General features: G+C 50.5%; 2 protein-coding genes across 2 annotated transcripts; one reads left to right on the plus strand and one right to left on the minus strand.

Moving 5' to 3' along the window:
* Window positions 1–3,448: 3,448 nt before the first annotated feature.
* On the plus strand, window positions 3,449–9,455 carry LOC127226124 (keratin, type II cuticular Hb6). Its single transcript, XM_051189982.1, has 9 exons — window positions 3,449–3,887; window positions 4,524–4,732; window positions 5,372–5,432; window positions 6,190–6,285; window positions 6,422–6,586; window positions 6,828–6,953; window positions 7,232–7,452; window positions 8,986–9,017; window positions 9,150–9,455. The coding sequence occupies exons 1-9, from the start codon at window positions 3,519–3,521 to the stop codon at window positions 9,329–9,331; spliced, it is 1,461 nt and encodes a 486-aa protein (XP_051045939.1). The 5' UTR covers window positions 3,449–3,518; the 3' UTR covers window positions 9,332–9,455.
* A 7,341-nt stretch (window positions 9,456–16,796) lies between these two features.
* LOC127226112 (keratin, type II cuticular Hb1) lies at window positions 16,797–23,147 on the minus strand. The gene is made up of 9 exons (XM_051189968.1): window positions 22,729–23,147; window positions 21,121–21,329; window positions 20,179–20,239; window positions 19,959–20,054; window positions 19,319–19,483; window positions 18,952–19,077; window positions 18,453–18,673; window positions 17,441–17,472; window positions 16,797–16,983 (listed from the first exon to the last, which is right to left on the minus strand). The coding sequence occupies exons 1-9, from the start codon at window positions 23,089–23,091 to the stop codon at window positions 16,817–16,819; spliced, it is 1,440 nt and encodes a 479-aa protein (XP_051045925.1). The 5' UTR covers window positions 23,092–23,147; the 3' UTR covers window positions 16,797–16,816.
* Between the last annotated feature and the right edge of the window lie 606 nt (window positions 23,148–23,753).

A 23,753-nucleotide genomic window follows, 5' to 3' on the forward strand; every position in this document is an offset into this window, starting at 1 on the left:
AGAGATCCTCTTTATCCCTTCCTAGAAGGACACCACAGTCTACACCCTCCACGTTTCCTCACCATGGTGATTCCATTTTCCCTGACATGTGAGAGTCCCAGAGTCTGTGTTTCTTTCTGTGTAGTCTCCCCTTCCCAGTCAGCACACGTTCAGGGTTTGCCTGCTATGGCATATCAATCAACCTCAGAGTCCCAAGATGTCCCATCTTCAAGGCACATCTGGTCCCTGCTACTTTCCATCTTGAGGATCTGTCTCATACCTGATATTTCCTCAGAAGCAGAATGGACTGAAGTGGGCTTTGAGTAAGGACTTCATAAGATGAAAACGGTCGATTTGCTGTCACCACAAGGCCCATTTGTCCACCTGGGCTGGAAGAACAGGCCATACCACTTGGGCCCACTGTTTCTCCACACTCAAGGTGGCCAGTCCAGAGGGGGCTTTATTTAATATAAAGATTCCTAAAGTAAAGAGTTAATGTCTTTCTTTCTGTGGTTTGGCTACTTATTCTTCCCCAGGAAGTTCTTCCTCAACCCTAGCTTTCAGCCAGTCAGTGAGGGCTTGCCTGCCCTTGCTTCTTTTGCAGTTCTAATGTATTAGGGCAGACTTCCAAGGACAATCACCAACAACCCCATGGGGTGTCTGGCTACCACCCAATCAGGAGGTTTGGGGATTAGAATGACAAAACAAAACAAGATACACAGCTGGATGTTGATTGATTTATGACCAATGATTTCTTTTTTTCAAAATAATATTTATTTTTTGTACCTATATTATTTCCCCTTCCCTTCCTTCCATCCAAACCCTCCTGTGCACCCCGACTCCCTGCAAATTCATGGTCTCTTTTCTGTAATTGTTGTTACACATATATGTATATACACACACACATACACATTCATAAGTGCAAGAATGAGGCCCGCTCAGTCCATATAATGTTACTTGCATGTATGTTTTCAGGGATGACCATTGGGTATTAGATAATCAATTGGTGGCCCTTTCCCAGAAAAGATTATCCACCCCACTTTCAGCTTTCCTTAGTTGCCTGTAATTCTTTGTCTAGGTTTGAGGACTTGTGAGACTTCCTCTGTCTACATTAATGTGTTTGTTGGTGTCTTCCTTCTTCAGCTTGTGTTTGGGCATCCATGCTAGTGAGACTTTATGTACCCTCTGATGTTTCTAGGAGATACAATCTCCCAGCAAATTTCCTATTCCTCTGGCTCTTCTAATCTTTCTGTCCCATCTTCCCCATGATCTCTGAACCTTAGGGGCAGAGTTTGTTGTAGATGTATCAGTTGTGACAGTAATCCACAACTCTGAATTTTGCTTGGTGTGTGGTTAACAATATCTGATGCTCTTCTAAGACCAAATAAAAATGCAAATTTTTGAACTGTTTTCCAATTAATGATGCTTTAGATCATTTGATCTTTTTTCCACTTAGAGCTGCTGCTAAGGATTGGCCAAGATGAGGGCTTGTGAGCAGACCTTTCCTGCAGCATTTGGGCTGGACTTGAGAGGAGATGAACACTTAGGCTCTTTCCCAGGGCAAAGGTCATAGCCTTTTCTTCTCCTGGGATAGGCTCATACGGTAGAACAATAGTGCACCCAATAATAACAGAACTTTCTATGGGCCAGTTACTATATTAAATATTATCCATGTATTATTTTATTCAATTCTCTCACTACTCTTTCAAGCTAGACCACATTATTGATAATTGAACATAAATAGTTTGGGAAGGTGAGTGAGTATACCCCATCAAAGCTGTCAATACACCCACAACAGCAACAGCACCACAACAACAACCCACATCTATTTGTGCTCGGAGTGTATCAGGCTCAGTCCCAAGTGCTTACCATAGATTATTTCTTTAATCCTTACAACAACTTTACGAGGTGTGTGCTGGTATCATCATCGTTTTACAAACCATAATGGAGGCTCAGAGACATTCAGTAGCTGCCCAATGTTACCCAGTAGCGTGGTGGAGCTAGGATTTGAAACTAGTCACTTTGGAATCCGGATCTGTGTCCTCAACTGGTATAACACGTATTTCTACTTTTTAAGAACTGCAGCTCCAGAAGGAACAATTTTATGCAATTACAGAATAAACACAAACCACAGACAACTGAACCAGAAGGCCAGAGCTCAGTGGTGATGCAAGCAAAGCAATGATGTCCTCTGTTCTGCTCTGGATGGTTTTCTTCTAGTCTGCTCTGTGACTGAAAAATGATGGTTATTCCCATTAGTAGGTATCAACATGAGCTCTGGGAAAGCACTGCCTGGAGCAATGGGAAAGGACTGGGATGCAGCCTACCACATTGTACTCTGGAGTTTACTGAGCCTATACACACCTCTTTACACTTCCAAGACAGCCAGAGGAGCAAAGCCTAGCACTTTCTAGGAGAGGGAAGCATCTGCTTCCAGAACATGCGGAGCTAGTCTGGGCAGAACTCTGGCCCTACACAACTCTTGTGAGTTCAAAGTTTATACTGGATGGACAGCACCATATGGTATAGTTGTGTTTTAATGCCAATAGAAGCTACTGGCAAGCTGATGTGCAAAGCAGAAGGTCATGGGAGTTGTTATGGTGTGGAAAGCATCAAGTGTCAGTTGGGGGTTGTATGTTCTATTCATGCCACCTTATTGAATTTTATACTCTGAGCCAATTACTATGTAGACACATAACAGTAAGGCCACCCCCTGCCTTGGATGACATAGGATCCTGAGGTGAAATGAAAACATTCCAATGCCTGTTTTAGGCCTTTCTGCAAAATGTTGGGCTTTGCTTGGGCCATTGAGCCAGTATGTATCCTTAGGCTTTGGGAGAAGATACTCTCTTGGTCTAGGCCAGTCAAGATGGCCCAGGGATAGTCTGTGTCCATAGAGAGATAGATAGATGAGAGTGGGTGTGTGTGTGGTGTTTGCCTATCAGGCAAACAGAGGCATGAAGCCTATGAGTGTGTGTGTGAAGGACAGCATGATGAGGGAAGGGAGGAAGAGTCAGTGGTGCCAGGGATGGGAGGAATCCCACTTAGCATACCAGTTCCATGCCACCTTCTTTCCTAGCCTGGCCGAGTCAGGACCATGGACAGTGGTGTTGAGTTCTCCCCCCCCCCCCCCCATTCAGCCCATTAGAGTTACAGCTCAGTCCTGTCTCCATTTTCCTTGCAACCTGAATCACTTATCCTGTCTCTCCACCTCTGTTTCTGAGTATTGGGCACATGAGCAGAGAACGGATGAGGTGAGCTGGTCCTTTGAAGAAGAAAATTGTACAGTTTAGGGTAAAGGACCATAAACATCTGGCTGCAATGGGCACCAATTAAGCACACTTAAGAAGGAGCCACAACAGCTAAACAAGCCAAGCTCATAAAGGCAGCTAATTGCTTCAGATCACGTGGTCACAGTCAAGGCCCCCACATATATAAAAGGCCAACGAAATCTAAAGAGGTAAACACCCAAATCCACGTCCACTGTTCCTCCACTTGGACGTCTCCAGTCTCATAGTATCCCTTCTCCCCAGATAACCATGACTTGTGGATCCTACTGTGGTGGCCGAGCCTTCAGCTGCGCCTCAGCCTGCGGGCCCAGGCCAGGCCGCTGCTGCATCTCTGCAGCCCCCTACCGCGGCATCTCCTGCTACCGTGGACTCTCCGGGGGCTTCGGCAGCCACAGCGTCTGTGGGGCCTTCCGCTCCGGCTCCTGTGGAAGAAGCTTCGGATACCGCTCTGGAGGAGTCTGTGGGCCCACACCCCCCTGCATCACCAGTGTCTCTGTCAATGAGAGCCTGCTCACACCCCTCAACCTGGAGATCGACCCCAATGCTCAGTGTGTGAAGCATGAGGAGAAGGAACAGATCAAGTGCCTCAACAGCAAGTTCGCAGCCTTCATCGACAAGGTGGGTGTCCTGCACCAGCCCCTTCCTGGAGCCCACCATATGCATGGCCAAGGCTGGACATGAGGAGGACAGGTGGCAGAAAGACCTCTCATATTGATCCCCTAATCTCAGGGGACAGGTGTGTCCAGATGGGCACACTGAGGACCCGCAGGGCTATCTGCCAGTCCCGAGAAGCAGGGCTCATGGCCAGACTGCCTTGGGCACAAGCTCACAGCAGGGAGTCCCAGGGGCCTGCAGCATGGAGCTGTGGGCAGCCCAAGGAGGAAGGCTGCACTCCAGCTGAGAGGAAGGGAGGCAGACTGCTGGGGGAGGGCCAGAGGTCAGCCTAGTTAGCTCCTCCAGATGGCCTGTGACACTATCTCCCAGGATCCCTGGCAGCCCCTCCTTCTGGGACGTGAATGTGGGTGCTCTGCCTGTTGGGAGTCCTGCCTTCCTGGCTTCAGAGGATAGTACCAAGCCCAGCACAGGACACTGAAGTGGCCAGCTGGGTCTGTCCCTCGTATTCTCCCTAAATGGAAAAGCTGAGGCAGGGCCAAGATAAGGGAATGGAGAGTTGGGCTCCTTCCCAGAGCTCTCCACCTCCTCACCACCACCACCCCAGATCTGCCCCTGAACCCCTTCCCTCTCCCATGGCAGGTGCGCTTCCTGGAGCAGCAGAACAAGCTGCTGGAGACCAAGTGGCAGTTCTACCAGAACCGCAAGTGCTGCGAGAGCAACGTGGAGCCCCTGTTTGAGGGCTACATCGAGACCCTGAGGAGGGAGGCTGAGTGTGTGGAGGCTGACAGTGGGCGGCTGGCTGCTGAGCTCAACCATGCGCAGGAGGCCATGGAGGGCTACAAGAAGAGGTGAAACTGTCCTGCTGTTGTGCTGGCATAAGATGTGCCTAGTATCAAAAGTCAGGACACAGACAGCAAAAGTCTAGTCAGGTTGAGGACATTGTGGGATCCTGCTGTGAAATGTCTGCACAGATGCTCCCTGGATAGGATTGAAGAGTGCCTGATTGAACTATTTCTGCCTCAGCCTTCCCACTGGAGACTGAGACCAACAACTCTACCTTCTCTGGGAAAGGACAGACCTAGGACCCCCATATACTCTTTTTGACTTTGATCCCCTGCACTGAGCAGAGAAGCAGGAGGGCCAGGCCCACGCTCCTGTCTCACTCTCCCTGCCTTCGGACTCAGCCCTGTGGCTCTTGCTCTACTCAGCAGCTGGGCTGGGGCTGGCACACCAGTGAGGGGAGGTTGGAGATGCAGTACCCAAGACCTGTCCACTCCCAGATGAAGTTGGGGTCAGATTCCTCCCTGTGGTGGCATCAGAACAGCTATGGCATGTTTCCTTACAGCCCAATTCCACTCCCAGATAGCTCAGCTTCCTCCAGAAAGACCTGGTAGGCCAAGAGTGGCAAGGGCTTCTCTCCTGCACTCCCTGGCATGGAGCGAAGCCTTTTCTCACACTGTCTCTTTTCCACTTTTTTTTCCTCCTAGGTACGAGGAGGAAGTTTCTCTGAGAGCCACAGCTGAGAATGAGTTTGTGGCTCTGAAGAAGGCAAGTAGCAGGGGTGTGGGAGGCAGGGCAACGTGGATACCTGAGGGACATACTGAGCTTGTGGCGACTCCAAGGCTTAACCTCTGCAGGAGGTGTGACGTTTTCACAACAAGACAGGAAAATTCGCAGTGAGGTGGCCCAGTGACTGTCATACCCAGGCTTATAACAAAGGGCTGGTACCAAGTGGAGGCTTATAGTTGCACTGCCGTGGAGCCATGTATCACTTTGCATTGTCCATTGCTTCCTGCCCTGATGAAAGGTGGTGGCTATATTGACCTTGGGATGCCTTTCTCTGCTTCTGAGTGTATGGCTGGGGTGCCAGTCACCACAGGGCTTCATTCTGTCCATTGTAAAATGGTGTGTTCTACATCCCATTCTACAGTCTGACTGGGATGTTAGGACTGAGTCAGTGTCTATAGGATGATAGGGTCACTAGGAGTGGCCAGGTGGCCTCTTGATGCCCTACTGGTTTAGGTCAGGGTCAGTTGGCTGCTTTGGGAGCCACCGGGAAGCTTTTTAGACTAGAACAGGATCAAAGAGTGAGAAGAGAGAAGATGTCTTGGGGACTGAGAGGGAGCAAGTCCTCAGTCCCGAAGAGCTGCCAAGTGCATTCTGGGAAGTGGGAACAGAGATGGCTTGCACACAGGGATCTCTCTCCCCTGTGCTGCACGGTGTGGATGAAGAGAGAGAGAGAGAGAGAGGAGTTCAGGAACATGATCAACCAAGTCATTTGGGCTCACATATTCCTGCTTCCCAGGATGTGGACTGTGCCTACCTGCGCAAATCAGACCTGGAGGCCAATGTGGAGGCTCTGACCCAGGAGATCGACTTCCTGAGGAGGCTGTATGAGGAGGTGAGGGCATCAGCCAGATAGAATCCATGACTGTGAAGTCCTGTGTGGACCAAGGGAAGTCTGAGAGGCTGGCACGGGTCCATGGGATTAGACTGAACTTTCAACAAGCTTTTGACTACTGTTCCTCCTTGTGCAGGAGACCCGAATCCTCCACGCCCACATCTCAGACACCTCTGTCATCGTCAAGATGGACAACAGCAGGGACCTGAACATGGACTGCATCGTGGCTGAGATCAAGGCTCAGTATGATGACATTGCTACCCGCAGCCGGGCAGAGGCCGAGTCCTGGTACCGCACCAAGGTGAGAGGTCACAACACCTGTCCTTAGATGACACAGCAGGAAGGGATCCAGGGTCTATCAGCAAAGGCTTCTTGTACTCCAAGAATCACAGGAAGATTGCAGTCAGCTCTCAGGGGAGGAGGCAGGCCTGGCTGAGCACTGTGCTGCCCTGCATCTTGCACACTCAGTGGTAGTGTGCTCACTCACTGGGTCCATGTTGCATCCTGTGGCTCACGGGCAACTCTGCTTCTCCCATCCCCAGTGTGAGGAGATAAAGGCCACAGTGATCCGGCACGGGGAGACCCTGCGCCGCACCAGAGAGGAGATCAATGAGCTGAACCGCATCATCCAGAGGCTGACAGCTGAGATTGAGAACGCCAAGTGCCAGGTATGCAGGGGTCAGCTGTGCTGGGACCAGGGAGGCCGGGTGCCTGATCAGTGCCATAGGCCCAGCATGTGCCCTGCCTGGATCTTACCATTTAGTATACTTCCTATCTATATGGGCAGAATCCTGGCCATGGTCCCTCTGATTGAACCATGTCTAAAAAGAAAAAGTTCTTATTTGAGGATAGAGATGTTTTCCAGCTGGTATCAGACTAGATACATCCAGGTAATATAGAGGGACCCAGGGACCATAGACCATCTCATTCTTTTCTGTGTCCCCAGAACACCAAGCTGGAGGCTGCAGTGACCCAGTCTGAGCAGCAGGGAGAGGCCGCCCTCACTGATGCCCGCTGCAAGCTGGCTGAGCTGGAGGCTGCCCTACAGAAGGCCAAGCAGGACATGGCCTGCCTGCTCAAGGAGTACCAGGAGGTGATGAACTCCAAGCTGGGGCTGGACATCGAGATCGCCACCTACAGGCGCCTGCTGGAGGGCGAGGAACAGAGGTGGGTCCTTTAGCTTTTCACTTTCTCAACCCTTCTTGGGTCCTCAGCATTGAGAGCCCGAAACATTGGGTAGCCGTCAATCTTCGCTTCCTCATCTCACCATCCTGCACGTGCATAGGAGATCTGTGTAAGTCCTTTAACCTTCATCTAACTCCATCTCACTTCCTCATGCTTGCCTGTCTCTGAGGCTGCCAACAGGAAAGTACTGGGTGTGCTCCCCTGAGGCTGAGCTGTAGTCCATTCCTAGGGTTTGTTTCTTCTTTGCCCATCGTGGTCCATCTGTGTTCCCAGGACTCCTTCTTTCCTAACTTGGCCCTGGCTAGCTCCACTCTAACCCTGGAATTTCAGATTTATCTCATAACTGCAGCTGTGGTAGCAGATTCCACCAACACCTGCTTAGCTATTTGGCAACAAGTGCCCTGAAGTGCTCTCCCATTGCAGTTCAGTCTGCGGTATGGATAGCAGAGGAACTTTGTTAGTTTTCATGCTTTGGAGTTAGGTACTGGTGGAGGAACCTCTGGCCAGTCTGTCTTCCTGTGGTGGATGACCCCTTGCAACCCAAGCTCTTAAGGACACCACTCTAAACCAAGATCTCATTTTGCACCCTTGCTTTCTGTTTCCTGGCCAGTCATTTGGTCAAGTCTGGAGCTGCTTTTTATATATAGCCAGCTTCAAGTGTGGCATTCAATTGGAGAATCATGTGTACTGGGGACATGGGCACATAGGCTTGGTACCTAGAAGTCTGTGTGATCACATAGAGACCCGCCCCCCACCAACACAGTGAAGTTGCTTGGGATGTCCAGGCACATAGGGTGATGGTACCCTGGGGATCTGGAAGTTGGAGAGAGACATGGACAGAACACTGGGAGAGGAACCACAGCTCCTCCACCTTGCTGTGGGAGGGAAGCAGTTACCTAGGAGACCAGATCTGAGGCTGAATTTAATAGCACCTTGACCATTGTGAGTTCAGAACAATTCTGCTTGGTTCCCTTCTGGGAGATGATATCAAATGGAAAAGATACAGGCCAGGTGAAGCTGGAGTTTTAGCCTTTTGCTGTCATTGGCCATTTCATCTCTGGGTGCCTAATGAGATAACTGACTGCTGTGGGTGATTTGAAGCTGTCTCCAAATTGTTAATATCTCATTTCTTTACTGGGGAGTCATTTGTGAAGACAAGCATTGTCTTCAGATACTGGGGCAAAAATTCTGTTTCCTCTTGGCCCATATTGTCATGATGACAATCAGATAGGATTTAGAAGGTCCGGTCTGTTCCCCTGGAATGCACTCACAACTCAGAACCAACAGGGCAACAGCAAGTGCTTCACCATGTGTATCTAGGTCTCTGTCCCCTATTCTGAGAGAAGACCTAGACCCCACTGCGGAGGCTAAAACTCAGGGTGCGCAGAGTAAGCCTGGTGACAAGGACATGCCTTGCCTTCAGAACTCACATAGTGCTCCCCCCTCACCCCCCCGCACATGGTCACCTGTTCCAAGCTATCCCGTCTACTAACGTCTCCCTTTCCTCTCCCACAGGTTGTGTGAGGGCGTTGGCTCGGTGAATGTGTGTAAGTAATTCCGCCTTCCCCTTTTCCTGCGGGGTGTTGTGAGCCTTGGGGACGGGAGTACATGTGCTTGCTGCCCAGCCACCTGGCAGTGGCAGTGCCTGACGCGGTCTCCCCTGTTCTCCCTGCTTTCAGGCGTGAGCAGCTCCCGAGGTGGCGTCGTCTGTGGAGATCTCTGCGTCTCCGGTACTGCCCCTGCTGTCAACACCAGAGTGTGCAGCGCCCCCTGCAGCGGCAACGTGGTGGTGGGCACTCCTAATGCCTGTGGCCCCTGCGCTGGGGCGGGCTCCTGCAGTGGAGGCTGTAAGAAGTGCTAGGAAGCCTAAATGCTGTCACCCCCACCCTGCCCAAGTGACTGCACAGAGGGACAGTGGCCTCAGCACCTCCATCCCATTCTGTAGCCTTCCCTAGCAACTTGGTTTGGGGATTCTTGCTTTTATTTCCCCATCTGTCCCCTCCCTGCCCCCCACCACTGGTCTTAAGATCTTGGAGGCTTCTCTGCCCCAGGATCCCTCTTTGTCCGCCCGGTCCCTAGCATGCTTTTGCTTGGACATGGAGACAGGGACCAGCATGGTTGCTGGTTTTCCTGCTACTCAGTAGAGACCACGTGATCCTTTAGGGTCTGCCAGGCAACAGCTCTCCCCAGCCTAGGGACTCAGCTGCCTGCACTTTGGCCTTTGTCTCACTCTGAGTTCCCAATAAACTAATTGCAGCGCATCAAACCTGTGCCTCAGACTCTCCAATCTCTGCCTATTGGACAGGGGCCTCTGCCGAGGTCTCAGGACCCCCAGCTACCTGGGTATTTTCAGTAGATGAAGGCAACAGTAGACACCTTCTGTCTGGTTTGGAGAAATCAGGGTTCGGGGACAACAAAGTCAGACTCAAGACAGTCTTGTGGAGGGGTCGATATTCTAACTGAGGTGTTCTGTCTCAGCACCGTGCATTATGGGCTGGGTGACTTTGTCCCTGAGGTCTCCCGGGACATTTTATTTTGTAGTATCCGTGGCCTCTGTTACTAGACACAGGCAGTATTTCTCTTCCCCTTGTTGTGATAAGCAAAGATAGCTTTAGACAAGGTGAAATGTCACTGAGGGCTTCTCAGCCTCAGCCACTTGGCTCCCCTTCCTTGAAGGGCAACTTGAAGGTCAATTCTAGGGTTCAGTGCTTGAGGAAGGGACTGGGAGAATGGCAGAAAGGCAGTGAGTGGCAGAGAAGAGGAATTCCTGGTAGGTCAGGGGCAGAAGAGCTGGCATTCAGAGTGGTGACTGTCATCTGCTGAGTGGAAGCAAGTTGCTTCCATCCTGAGTGTCCATTCCTCTGCTGCAGATTGAGGAGGGTCACACCATTCCTAGGGTCACACACCTCCTCTGAGGAGGGGGGAAAGGGCTTTATTCCTGGAGGCTCTATCAGAACAACAGGCCAGGTCTGGCTATTTCCAGTTCCAACACAGCAGGCAGGTCTCCTGTCCTCACCAGACTTGGGCTCTTCATCTGTAAAATAGGACGATGGTGCCTACATTGTTGTGGGGAAGTATGCCAGGCAATGGTGGCACACAACAAATCTCTCCAGAGAGGTGTCACTTTAAAAACTTAAACATTTTTCCCAGTACCGAGGACCAAACCTATGTCTTTGCACATCCTAGACAAGTGCTCTCCCACTGAGTATGATCCTAGCCAGGGAGGCTTCAAACACAAATTCTTCATACTCCTGCTTCCTCTCTCCTCTCTGGGCTTGCAGGGAAGCTCTTGCTCTTTGCCTGGCATCTTTCTGGGTACTGTGATGATGAGAGTTCCTCAGGGCCTCTCTGGCAAGGCTGGTCCTGGTGCTGACTGCCAGTTGTGAGCTTAGACAAGGGTTGTCAGCTATAGAGTATTTCAGCTAGCTAGGCTTGAATGGGAGGGAAATAATTGGGCAGAGAAAATTACCGTAAATAATTATTAACTACAGTGGAGGGCTGGGGAGAATGAGAGATGGCTAGCAAACAGTGAACTACAGGAGCTGTGGTGATAGACATGGCTGGGGCCTGCTTGGTAGTGTGGTTAATCTTGATTTTCAGTTCATTGGATGGAGAGTGACCTAGGATATTTGCAAAGCACACCTCTGGTTGTATCGGTGAAGGGTTCCCAGAGAAAACTAACTAAAGGGGAGCAGACCCACTCTGAACATGGGGGGGGGAGTTCTTTCTTCCTTCCTTCCTTTCTTTTTTTCTGTCTTTTTCTCTCTCTCAATTTCTTCTCTCCTTCCTCCTCTCCCTCCTTCTCTCTCTGTCTCTCTCCCTCTCTCTCCCTCTCTCTCTTTTTTTTGAAAGAGTCTCTCACACTGTGATCCAGGCTAGTCTCAAACTCATGATAATCCTCCTGCCTCAGCTTCCTGAGTGCTGGAATTACAAGCATGTGGCACCACACCCAGCCCAAGACAACCATCTTTAATTCTCTCTTTCCCTGAGTGACTATGGGGCCTACACATCTTTGGTGATTCTCATGGCGATGCCCTGCCTCTCCTTGAGGTCTCAATTTCAGCATTGCATCTAACCCTGGCGAGTGATCCTCCTGCCCAGTTCCCATCTCCCAGCACTAAAGCCCAGGGCTCTCTGGAGCCCTTTGACTGTTTCCTCCAAACACAAAAGCTCCTCCAGGAAGGAGGAGGGAGGCTCACAATACTCAGGAAGACAGTGAAGACCCAGGCTCAGGAAGCTTCCCAGCCCAAGGTTGTAAAAGTAGAACTGACAGGGAGCACACCTGGAGCTCCAGGTGTCAGGTGTGTGTGTGTGTGTGTGAATGTGTGTGTGAGTGTGTGTGTCTAAGTGTGTGTCTGTGTAAGTGTGTGTACACAAGTGTGTGTGAATGTGTGTGTGAGTGTGTGTCTGAGTGTGTGTCTGTGTAAGTGTGTGTGTACACAGTGTGTGTGTGAGTGTGGGAGTGTGTGTACACAAGTGTGTGTGTGAGTCTAAGTGTGTGTCTGTGTAAGTGTGTGTGTACACAAGTGTGTGTGTGAGTGTGTCTAAGTGTGTATCTGTGTAAGTGTGTGTACACAAGTGTGTGTGTGAGTGTGTCTAAGTGTGTGTGTGTCTAAGTGTGTGTCTGTGTAAGTGTGTGTGTACAGTGTGTGTGAGTGTGTGTGTGAGTGTGTGTCTAAGTGTGTGTCTGTGTAAGTGTGTGTGTACACAAGTGTGTGTGTGAGTGTGTGTATGCGTGTGTGTGAGTCACTGTCCATGCTGGGGGGTTTCATGATGCAGCTGTCTTTGAGTCACTCACATTCCTGTACATGTGGAACATGGCAGACTCACTGGTTCTTCAAAAAGACTTAGAGACATTACTTTTTTGTTTTGTTTTTCATCAGTGTCCCATTTGGGTAAAAAATATGCAGACATTTGTTCATGTCTCCCCAGGAAAAGTCACATAGCAGGTGACTTTGGTGTCAGAGGCAGGCCTAGAGACTCATCACTGCAGCTGAGACTATAGTGTCAGCCTTGGATAGGACAGGAATTAGGGAACTCCTTGGGTTCTCCTATGTGACACTATGATGAGCCTCCTGAGGTGGCCTGTCCTTAAGGCCCCCCACTGAAGTCTTTGGGAAGAAGTACCAATGACCCAGAGCAGCCTCCAGGAAGGGAAGAACTGCAAGGGCCCCACAGAGCTTCTGCCCACCCCCTTTAGGTGTTGAGGACATCTGAGGCCCCCATAGGGGAGCAAGTAAAGGGTACTGGGAGACCTGAAAGACACTGAGTGGCAGGTCAGAGCCAGAGTGGGGGGCTGGTATACTCCTTTAGATAGCCTGAGATCACTCGGAGAGCAGAGGGAGCCACTGAAGATGGGGCTCGCATTCTGTGGCGTTCCCTACTGCTGTGTGGTATGAACAAGTATCACCCTGTTCTGAGTTGTAGAAAACAGTGGCTTTTGAACTGAGCCTTGTGTTGGGTGATTCCACTTTACAAAACAGAAATTGGCTCCATTTGAGTGCAAATAACTAGGCAGACTCATTATCCTTATCCTTGCATCTCGTGTGTGTGTGTGTGTGTGTGTGTGTGTGTAGATACCATCAACTATCTCTGAATCTCATGTGTGCATGTGAAGACACTGTCAACTGTCTCTGCATTGTGTGTGTGTGTGTGTGTGTGTGTGGAGGGGGTGAAGACACTATCAACTGTCTTGTATCTGCCATGAGGTACATAATGATAACTCATTTATGTAAACTAAAAAGTGTCACCCACCCACGAACTTATCAAAGTAGATGGAAATACATGGACACGAGCAGATTAAAACTATATCAGAAAAAATAGGCTGTGAACACTAAGAGCAATGAAGGCTATTGTGTCCACACAGACCTGGCCTTGGACCTCACCTGACTGGACTTGGTGGGTAGGTCTGGCTCTACGCCTCCAACAGCTCTCTCTCCAGCTAGCTTTCTTTCCTAACAGTCCATGGCCACCTGCATATGTGTTAGCTCTCTGTGCTCACTAAGACCTCTATGAACTCTGTAGCCTCTTGAACTCTCAGGAAGCCACTTTGTCACATATATATTACTGTGTAAATGTGCTGTGTTATCTGAGGAGTGACATTAGTAACTTACCAGAATGAAAGGAACCTGAAGCTGGGGGGTTGGTGGTACATACATATACTCCAAGCACTTAGAAAGTTGGGGCAGGAGGGTCAGGAGTTAAAGGCCAACTTTGGCTACATAGTGAGTTGGAGACCCATCTATATGACATGAGACCCTGTCTCAAAAAAAAACAAAACAAAAGAAACAAACAAACAAACAAAAAGCCCAGCCAACTAACCAACCAGTTGTGATTGCCAATGACCACAATATTTAGGGAGATTAGAATTACTAGATAAATTGCAGTCAAGAATACTGATACAGCGGGAGGGAGGGAGAGGGAATTGGGATCGACATGTAAAATAATAAATTAAATTTAAAAAATGCTTTGACTCCAAAATTTAAGTTCAAGGACAAGTTACTGGGGAAAAGGATTTCTATTTTTATTTCCACAGAAAATGAAAAGATGTGGATTCCTTCCAGACTAATGTGGTTTGATCAAGCCAGACCGCCTGAAACAGAGTACCAGGTGATTCTACATTTAAAACAGCTGGACCAAGCAGCCTTACAGACTATAGCCAGGATTTCTGCATCTTCTTAGAATCCCCCATGACAGCACCCCTTACCAGCAGGAAGTAGTTTGGAAAGAACGATGCCCAAATTCCCAAATATTGTCTATAAATGTTTGTTTTCATTTAAATGGACTTGGTTATATAAAATAAATATATAAAAAAGAATACTGATACAGCTAATTAATTTATTGTTATCCACTAATTCTAAGGTTGTTGAAAGACATAAACATTCGTTATATGGTTTTGTGGCAGTAGGAAGAGAAGAAGGAACACTAGAAAACTGTTTGGAAGGAAGACAAGACAATTCTGGTGGCTGAATCAGAGGGCAGGCTGACTAGGAGGGATGCTGGCTTCTGTCCTGACAGAACTGTGACCTCAAAGTGCTGCTCTTTCTTGTGGAATATTAGTTAATGATGTGTTATATTTGTTTATGCTGTGAAACATTTATTTAATGATGAAAAACTGTGCTGCATTCTTTTATGTTACATTTGTTTAACTCTGTAAAGCTGTCTTACTTTGCCTATTATTGTTCTAATAAAGAGCTGGATGGTTAATAGCTAGACAGGAGAAGGATAGACAGGGCTGCCAATCAGAGAAAATAAATAGAGAAGAGGGAAGAAGAGGAGGCGTGAGAAGAGGAGAAAAGGAGGAGAGATTTCCAGGGGCCAGCCATCTAGCTGCCCAGTCAGACATTGAATAAGAAGGAAAGAAGAGATACAGAAATAGAGAAAGGAAAAGCCTAGAGGCAAAAGGTAGACAGAATAGTTTAAGTTAAGAAAAGCTGGCTAGATTCATTCATTTATTTATTTATTTATTTATTTATTTATTTATTTATTTTTGGCAGCTGGGTGGTAGGCCCTCAAGGAGCAAAGACTAAAAAAAGAAAGGAAGGAAGAAAGAAAGAAAGCTCTTGGCAAAGTAGAGAGGAGAAAGATGTGGGAGGTGCAGGAAGAATCCAGGAGAGGCAGCATTCAGGGCCAGGGCTGTAGGAGAGAGGTCATGTGGGGTGGGGGCACAGAGCCTGCTGCTGAGCAGTGAGGCCAGTGAAGGCTTCTGGACTCTGAGCATGGCCTCCAGCTTAATGGCAGGACTTTGGCCATAGTGGGAGCTAAGGTGGAGGCTGGTGCAGCGGTCCTGGGTCAGGGTACAAAGGCAGAGGGGCTCTGAATGCTCAAGGCGAGGCTGCAGGGTGAAGGGTGTGAGCCAATGAGTGATGCCCATGGGATGAGTGATAGCCTATGAGATAGGAGGGATAGGCTGGAGACCTGAAACTTAGGGCCAGGGAGTAACAGGGAGCTTGGTACAAAGTCCAGAGAGACTAAGACCTGAAGAGTGGGGGGTAGGACATTTTCAAGAGGGTGTGGGTAGGTGGGGAGGAGGCCATGGCAGAGGCAGGGCTGAGGGAGGGGGTGAGTGGGGGGGGCAGCAGTGGGGGATGCACGGGGATGGAGGACATGTTTAAGGTCTGGTTCCCCTAGCCTGGGCTCAGATTTCTTCTGGGTCTTCTGTCCTGGAGTATTCCCAGGACCAGTGAGGTCAGGCCAAGAAGAACAGAGTGGCTGTCCTAGAATTAGGGATGAGACGCTGAGGTACTGGGAACAAGGCAGCAAGGTGGCAATGGTAACATGGAGTGGGGACCAGAATGACACAAAGCGGTCCTGGTGGCACTTCTGATAATTGCTGCTAGTGTGTGTGTGTGTGTGTGTGTGTGTGTGTGATGTTAGGGTGCAGGGAGTGAATATATGTGGGAGAAGAAAGTGGGGTATGGGTGGAAGGGGGTTAGATCCACACAGACAGACAGACACAGAGACAGATGGATGGCAGACAGACAAACACACATGCCCCCACCCAGATAGATGGGCCCACAGACAGACAGACTCCAGACAGACAGACAGACTCCTACTCCTAAGCCCCCACACCCACACACAGATGGATGAGCAGACAGATAGACAGACAGATACTCCTCCAGCCGCCCCACCATTGATGGATGGACAGATAGACAGATAGGCATGTAACCCTGCTTTTCAGCAGAGCCTAAAGCCTCTGTTTTCTACAGGATGGAGGCAGGAAGCCCATCGTCTCACTCTGCCAACCACAAGAATCGATTAAGAAGACTACTGGGAATGAAGAAAGGATGTGTGTTTGGGAGAAACAAGTATCTCTCTTTGGTGGGCAACACATGGGCAACTACACGGCCTAGTAGATGTGGTATAGGCAGCCCGTGCTTTGAGCTCTGCCTGGTGGGGATGGGAGGCAATTCTGTTTGGGAACAGGCCCTGTAGATGTCTACCACAATGACATGCCCCAGTGGCCCCAGTCTTTCTGTCATATCACCAAGCCAGTACCCCCTAATACCCCCTAAGTGACAGCATGGGCTCAGCCCAAGAAAGTGCGACATCTTACATAGCTCTGAGAGTAGGCACACAGTTTATTGCACAACAGGGTCTAGAGGCTGGAGACATGGGAAGCAGCACTGGGCAGCTCTAGGGCTGCAGCTGAGGCCGGAGGCCGTTCTATCAGTAGCAGGCTCCTTGTCAGCAGGTAGTTGGACAGAGAGGCAGCTGCTGGGGACGGGGACTGTATTCTCAGAACACAGGGCAGCTGGGGATGGGGACTGTATTCTCAGAACACAAGGGCAGCAGACCATGTGTTCAGCCTTGTGGGGCAGGCCACTTCCTGGCACCCTCTTGACCTCTAACACCTCCCCTGGTAACAGGAGCCACTTCCACAGGGCGCACACAGGCCAGTGCTCACTGCCACATTCCCGCTGCAGGGGGCGCTGCAGACACTGCCGGTCACTGGCCGTGAGCCAGACACACACAGGTCCCCACATACAACTCCACCACGGGAGCTGCTGACACCTGTGAGAACAAGGGAAGGGGCTTGAAGCTTGGCTGGTGGCCACCCCAGCTAGTCACCTTCCCTTGGTCTGCCTGATTGCTCCAGCCATGCCGGGTTCCAGGCTACAAAACCCTCAGTTCTAGTTTGCAAACTGCAGGGAAGCCTCTGTTGGGAGCCAGGAGGCCTGAGTTACGGGCCTGCTTCTGCTCCATGATGTCTTTTGTGGGCTTGGTTCCCTGACTTCTCTTAGGCAGACATTATACTAAATGACTTCTGAGGTGCCTTGGAGTCATATTTTCCCCCTTTCCCACCCCAGCCATTCTAGGAGATAACCCAAGTCTCTCTCTTTCTGCATTGGCAACCTAGATCCCTTGACTGGAGTTCTTAGTGATATTTTCCCATTGCCTGTATACCACACTGGGAAATCTTAGTTGATATTAAAGCCTAAAATTTCTTTTCACAGCTCATTGTACTTACAGACATTCACAGCTCCAACACCTTCGCACAGCCTGAGTGGAGGAAAGGCAGGGAAGGAAGAGAGAGGAAACAGAATGAGAAATCATCAGGTCTTCCTCAGATGCCATATTCTGCTAATAATTACCTCTGTCACTTAGACAAAGGTGTCTTTGTGATGATTGTGGCCATGTGGAGCACACTATACTGAGCACACTTCAGACTGGCTTCAAGTCTCACTTGCCTTCATTCAGCTGACTGCAATTTATGTAGCCCAAACAAACCCCTGATGGACTTGGCTAGGCCCAGCTTTAGGAAGGAATGATCCCCACAAGCTGAACTTTTGAGGGTTGGTTTCTGAATGTCTGCACTGTTTTGGGAGGAACTTTAGGAGGTAGGGTTGAGCCAGAGAAAGTGGGTCACCAAAAGTGAGACTACAAAGGCTACACCATGGACTCTGGCTCTTGATCCAGTCTAGTCTGCTACCATGTTAAGAGCCTCACCACATACCTCCACTGCTGTGAACAGAGCGGCCTTGCCACACTCTCCTTGCTATGATGGGCCAAGATCCTCCCAAACTGTGAGCCAGAAGAGAGGGAACCCCACCCCCTGCACTTGTGCTGTTCTATCCAGCACTGTGGTCACAGCACTGCAAAGTAACAAAGATGTTCTCCTGGGCACACAGGTCAGGGGCAGAAGTTGGCCAGCAGCTCAAATCCAGAGCAAGACGTCATAGATCTATAGGAAAGGTGCCCGTTTTGTAAGAGCCAAGAGTAGGACCCAAGAGAGTTTTGACCCAGAGGTAGGGCAGTTTGTTTCTAATCCTATCAGGCTCCTATGATGGCTGAAACTCTGGCTCTGTGGTAGCAATGACTTCTGTGATGAGGCCACCCCAAGGCAATTCAAGAGCACTAGGCTCCAGTCAGAAACGGCTCTAACTTAAGCTGGTTCTTGGGGCTAAAACTGAGGTTTGAAGAGTGGGAGACAGCCTAAACTGGGAAAGTTCCCAAGGTAATGGAGTGGGTGAGGGACCCACCTCTGCTCCTCGCCCTCCAGCAGGCGCCTGTAGGTGGCGATCTCGATGTCCAGCCCCAGCTTGGAGTTCATCACCTCCTGGTACTCCTTGAGCAGGCAGGCCATGTCCTGCTTGGCCTTCTGTAGGGCAGCCTCCAGCTCAGCCAGCTTGCAGCGGGCATCAGTGAGGGCGGCCTCTCCCTGCTGCTCAGACTGGGTCACTGCAGCCTCCAGCTTGGTGTTCTGGGGACACAGAAAAGAATGAGATGGTCTATGGTCCCTGGGTCCCTCTATATTACCTGGATGTATCTAGTCTGATACCAGCTGGAAAACATCTCTATCCTCAAATAAGAACTTTTTCTTTTTAGACATGGTTCAATCAGAGGGACCATGGCCAGGATTCTGCCCATATAGATAGGAAGTATACTAAATGGTAAGATCCAGGCAGGGCACATGCTGGGCCTATGGCACTGATCAGGCACCCGGCCTCCCTGGTCCCAGCACAGCTGACCCCTGCATACCTGGCACTTGGCGTTCTCAATCTCAGCTGTCAGCCTCTGGATGATGCGGTTCAGCTCATTGATCTCCTCTCTGGTGCGGCGCAGGGTCTCCCCGTGCCGGATCACTGTGGCCTTTATCTCCTCACACTGGGGATGGGAGAAGCAGAGATGCCCGTGAGGCTCAGGATGCAACATGGACCCAGTGAGTGAGCACACCACCACTGAGTGTGCAAGATGCAGGGCAGCACAGTGCTCAGCCAGGCCTGCCTCCTCCCCTGAGAGCTGACTGCAATCTTCCTGTGATTCTTGGAGTACAAGAAGCCTTTGCTGATAGACCCTGGATCCCTTCCTGCTGTGTCATCTAAGGACAGGTGTTGTGACCTCTCACCTTGGTGCGGTACCAGGACTCGGCCTCTGCCCGGCTGCGGGTGGCAATGTCATCATACTGAGCCTTGATCTCAGCCACGATGCAGTCCATGTTCAGGTCCCTGCTGTTGTCCATCTTGACGATGACAGAGGTGTCTGAGATGTGGGTGTGGAGGATTCGGGTCTCCTGTGGAAGGAGAGAGAAGGAAGATAGTCAGGTTGTCTGGGCTTTTCTTCACTTGCCATTCTCCCAACCCTCATGACTTTCCCTACCAGCCATATTTGTGGCAGCTCTCTGTTTGCAAATGTCTATTTGAGGCAGCCACAAGCATTTCTCAAGTTCTTGTTTGTAGAGTTGCTTAGACACAGTGAACCTAGGCTGTATCCAGATGGTTCCCTAGGGACAGATAGTGCCCTGGGGCCTGATGTTCTCTTAGCCTTAGAACCAGGAAGGCTAAGCTGTACCTGTTGGTTCAGGAAGGACTAGGTGGTCTATGGGTGAACAGCTCATCCAGTCTACCTGGCCCTTCAGTCCCCTACCCAAACTCTCCAGCCTCTAACCTGGGCTCATGTGTCACATTAGGTTCCTTATGGGGGGAGCTTGGTAGGTTTGGAAATTTCTTCCAAGCCTCATGTGTGGTTGCCATGGCTACCATCGTTACCTCTTCATACAGCCGCCGCAGGAAGTCAATCTCCTGGGTCAGCGCCTCTGCATTGGCTTCTAGGTCTGACTTGCGCAGGTAGGCACAGTCCACATCCTGTGGGGTTTGCAGAGAGCTGAAATGGTAGCTCTGCCTTAGGCTTGGGACCTGGCTACTGAGTGGCAGGCCAGAGGGGACAGGGTAGGATGGAACTGGGTGGGAACTATCTTCAATCACTCACCTTCTTTAGAGCCACAAATTCATTCTCTGCTGTAGCCCGGAGTGCAACTTCTTCTTCATACCTGAGGCAGGAGGGAAAGGAGGCCTTGTTCAGGTGACTGTAGAACTTGGCCATGAAGCCAGCTAACAGAGAAGCCTGAACTCCAGGCCTCCTTAGAGGATCTGGAAGAAGCCAGGCTCCAGGCAAAGGCCCATGAAAATATTGGGTCTTTGCAGTAGAAACTGGATAGTGGCAATTGGAAGCTGTATATTTGTACATGTGTACACACATGTACACATGTACACACACATACAGATGTGAAGTTGGGCAGACGGAGATGCCTTTTTCCCTCATCTTTTGCTCTGAGCCCTTGATCAGCATCTTGTCTATTATCTCTTTCTGGAATGATCCAACCACTCTGTAGGAAGGCCTACTCAAAGACAAGGCTAGTGACCAGAGGCCATAGCAGAGCATGCCATTGAAGAAGGCTGGTCCCTTGGAGAAGCAGAAGCTTTCTGAGACTCAGTGCCCATCCTTCATGGCTATGCCACATGGAACTGAAAGTCTCCATAGGTGACCATGCCATGTCTTCATCCCAGCAGACTGTAAACCCCCAAGGGCAGGGACCGTGCATGCTGATGGCTGGCTTAGTAGCATCCTGTTGTGTCTACCGGAGTGTGGAAGTTTTGGAGAAGAGAGTCAGAGAGGAAACCCTAAAAACAGCATCTAGAAGCTTAAGGGCTAGTGCTGGAGACCAGGACATATAGGTTTCCCCAGAGTGTTTTTAGAGGCTGTCTTGCGAAGGAAAGGGACTCTATGCTTGAAGGAAGACAGAGAAAGGAGCTCCTTGATGTACGAGGCAGGGGTGGGCTTCTTGACCTAGGCAGGCAGAGATCCCAACCATAGGCCAGATATTCCTCTGTATCCAATGAGCTCCTGCCAAGACTGCCCAGTGGCCTTCACCTCTTCTTGTAGCCCTCCATGGCCTCCTGTGCATGGTTGAGCTCAGCAGCCAGCCGCCCACTGTCAGCCTCCACACACTCAGCCTCTCTCCTCAGGGTCTCGATGTAGCCCTCAAACAGGGGCTCCACGTTGCTCTCGCAGCACTTGCGGTTCTGGTAGAACTGCCACTTGGTCTCCAGCAGCTTGTTCTGCTGCTCCAGGAAGCGCACCTGCCATTCAGAATTAAAGTCTGAGAATGGACTCCTTCAGGATCAGACAACAAAGGGTCCCAACGAGTGTGCATGAATGCTAGTGTATGTGTGTGTGTGTGTGTGTGTGTGTGTGCGCGCGCGCGCGTGCGTGTGCGTGTGCGTGCGCGTGCGCACACACACAGAAACAGCCCCTGAAAGCCCATGTCCTCTGTGGCTGACATGTCATCTTATGTCACCTTTACATAACTATACTGGGGCTGAATCAGTTTACCGACTGTAGCACCTTCTTGAAGGCAAACTTCAGTCAGTTCACCTGGTGTCACAGCAAGTACTTAAACCATACGCTCTGAACTCAGCTGCCTCTTCTTAGTACATGACCTTGGGTAAGGCACTTAGACCTCTGCAGAGTGGGGTGGTTAAAGCACTTGTCACAAAGTGTAGAGAGGCTGCTACTCTGAGAAGATAACACAGCAAGGCAGCTGTGACAGTCAACCTGCAAATTGCCCGGTGGGCCTGTTTAGACTGTAAACTCTGGAGAGTGAAGTGTGTGCCAATTATGGAATCCTGCAACAATAGCACAATTAGAATAATAGGTGCCTGTGAATGCAGAAATGCCTTGTGTTCCACTCAAGAGTGGAACTGAGGCTGGGAAACATAGCTGGCTGTGGAGAAAGACTCTTGATTTGCAGGAACTTTATCCCACCTTGATAATACAGATTATTGGGCTCCATATTACCCCCATCTTCCCACCACTAGGTTGGTTCACTCCCAGATGCAGACACTATATCCCTGGTAAGTTCTTTCCTGAGCTAGCTTTAGTGCCTCATGTGTGCCGGCTCTGGACAGCTCTTCCCAGCCCAGAGCTGCTTTCTTCTTGGAGCCTTCACTCCCTGTGTTCCAACCTCAACTGCATATGGCTGCCTGGATTTTACAAAGAAGGCTGCAGGCTCGAGTTTACCCTGGCTCTGCAGAAGGTGTCTGTGGAGCACAGACCATGTATAGACTCCCTTCCCATAAGGCCCTGAGGATGGGGGTTGTGGCTATAGCTCAGGCCTGCATGCTGAGCTCCAGTGTAATAGCTTGCACAAAGTACCCTGGCCCAGCTGCTACATGGGATTGAAACAGCTCCCAGACAGTCTCCACAGTTCCTCTTTCTGCCCTTGATATGGGGAGGACACCCACCTTCCTGCATGAGCATCTGCTTGGTCTTATGCACCGGAGAGTCCCAGAGGGCAGCTCCTGGGGAAAGGCTGCGCCTGGGCTCTTAGGTCCCAGTCCCACTGTTAGTCTGTTTCCTCATAGTCTCTGCCTGTCTGTGCCCCTTTGGCCTGGGGGGGGCTCTATGGGTTTGTACTCACTCTGATTCCCCCTCAGCACCCAGCCTTGGCCGTGCACATGGTGGGTGCAGGACACCCACCTTGTCGATGAAGGCTGCGAACTTGCTGTTGAGGCACTTGATCTGTTCCTTCTCCTCATGCTTCACACACTGAGCATTGGGGTCGATCTCCAGGTTGAGGGGTGTGAGCAGGCTCTCATTGACAGAGACACTGGTGATGCAGGGGGGTGTGGGCCCACAGACTCCTCCAGAGCGGTATCCGAAGCTTCTTCCACAGGAGCCGGAGCGGAAGGCCCCACAGACGCTGTGGCTGCCGAAGCCCCCGGAGAGTCCACGGTAGCAGGAGATGCCGCGGTAGGGGGCTGCGGAGATGCAGCAGCGGCCTGGCCTGGGCCCGCAGGCTGAGGCGCAACTGAAGTTTCCAATTCGAAAGCCACAGGTCATGGTGGAGGAAAGGGAACGTGCAAAGAGGAGAGAAGTTGACAGTGGATGGATCTGAGGCCGTGTGTTCCCTGGGTCATTGAAGGCCCTTTTATATGCCTTCAGTAGCTGGCGTTAAAAGAGGCCAAGAAGAGACAATAGCTGTGTTTTATTGGCTTGGCAGCACCTGGCCTCTTAAGCTCCAACTCGCTTGCCTCCTAGTGTGGTGGTGTCAACAATCCCTGGCCACCAGCCTGTTTCATCTTCAAAGCCATTTACAAGCTTCCAGCTGGCCTCTGCCCTTCCCTTGGTTTCTGGGAGAGAAGGGCAAGGGGATCCCTTGCTTAGATCATGCTTTCTGAACCCTTTTCAGGAAGAGACCTACCTTGGCCTTGGATCCTGGAGATCCAACCTGGCTTTGGGCAGAGTGGCTGGTCTGTCTTTCCCTATGTCCCTAACACCTCCTCCTCATCTGTCCCATCCAAAAGGCAGGTAGATAAGGCCCTGTCTTTATTGTTACCATCAACATTTTCCAGCCCCTTCTTTCATGGAGTCTGGCAAGGGTAGGATGGGGATGGGGGCTCAAGAGACTGGAGTGGGAACAGTGCTTGGCCTCTGTATTTTGGGTATTTCCAGTGCAGGGAGAGCAGCTGGCCCATGGGAGAAGGCAAGTTGGAATGCTCAGC

Source organism: Phodopus roborovskii, unplaced genomic scaffold (genome assembly GCF_943737965.1).
Source record: "Phodopus roborovskii unplaced genomic scaffold, PHOROB, whole genome shotgun sequence".
Classification (NCBI taxonomy): Eukaryota; Metazoa; Chordata; class Mammalia; order Rodentia; family Cricetidae; genus Phodopus; species Phodopus roborovskii.

Excerpts from the sequence above, each read along its gene's own strand:
- LOC127226124 (XM_051189982.1), top strand. The coding sequence starts at position 3,519 with ATGACTTGTGGATCCTACTGTGGTGGCCGAGCCTTCAGCTGCGCCTCA. Across the intron at positions 4,733-5,371 it reads ATGGAGGGCTACAAGAAGAG|GTACGAGGAGGAAGTTTCTC; the intron begins GTGAAACTGTCC and ends TTTTCCTCCTAG. Across the intron at positions 5,433-6,189 it reads AGTTTGTGGCTCTGAAGAAG|GATGTGGACTGTGCCTACCT; the intron begins GCAAGTAGCAGG and ends CCTGCTTCCCAG.
- LOC127226112 (XM_051189968.1), bottom strand. The coding sequence starts at position 23,091 with ATGACCTGTGGCTTTCGAATTGGAAACTTCAGTTGCGCCTCAGCCTGC. Across the intron at positions 19,484-19,958 it reads TGCGGCGGCTGTATGAAGAG|GAGACCCGAATCCTCCACAC; the intron begins GTAACGATGGTA and ends CTCCTTCCACAG. Across the intron at positions 17,473-18,452 it reads CTGGAGGGCGAGGAGCAGAG|GCTGTGCGAAGGTGTTGGAG; the intron begins GTGGGTCCCTCA and ends TCCTCCACTCAG.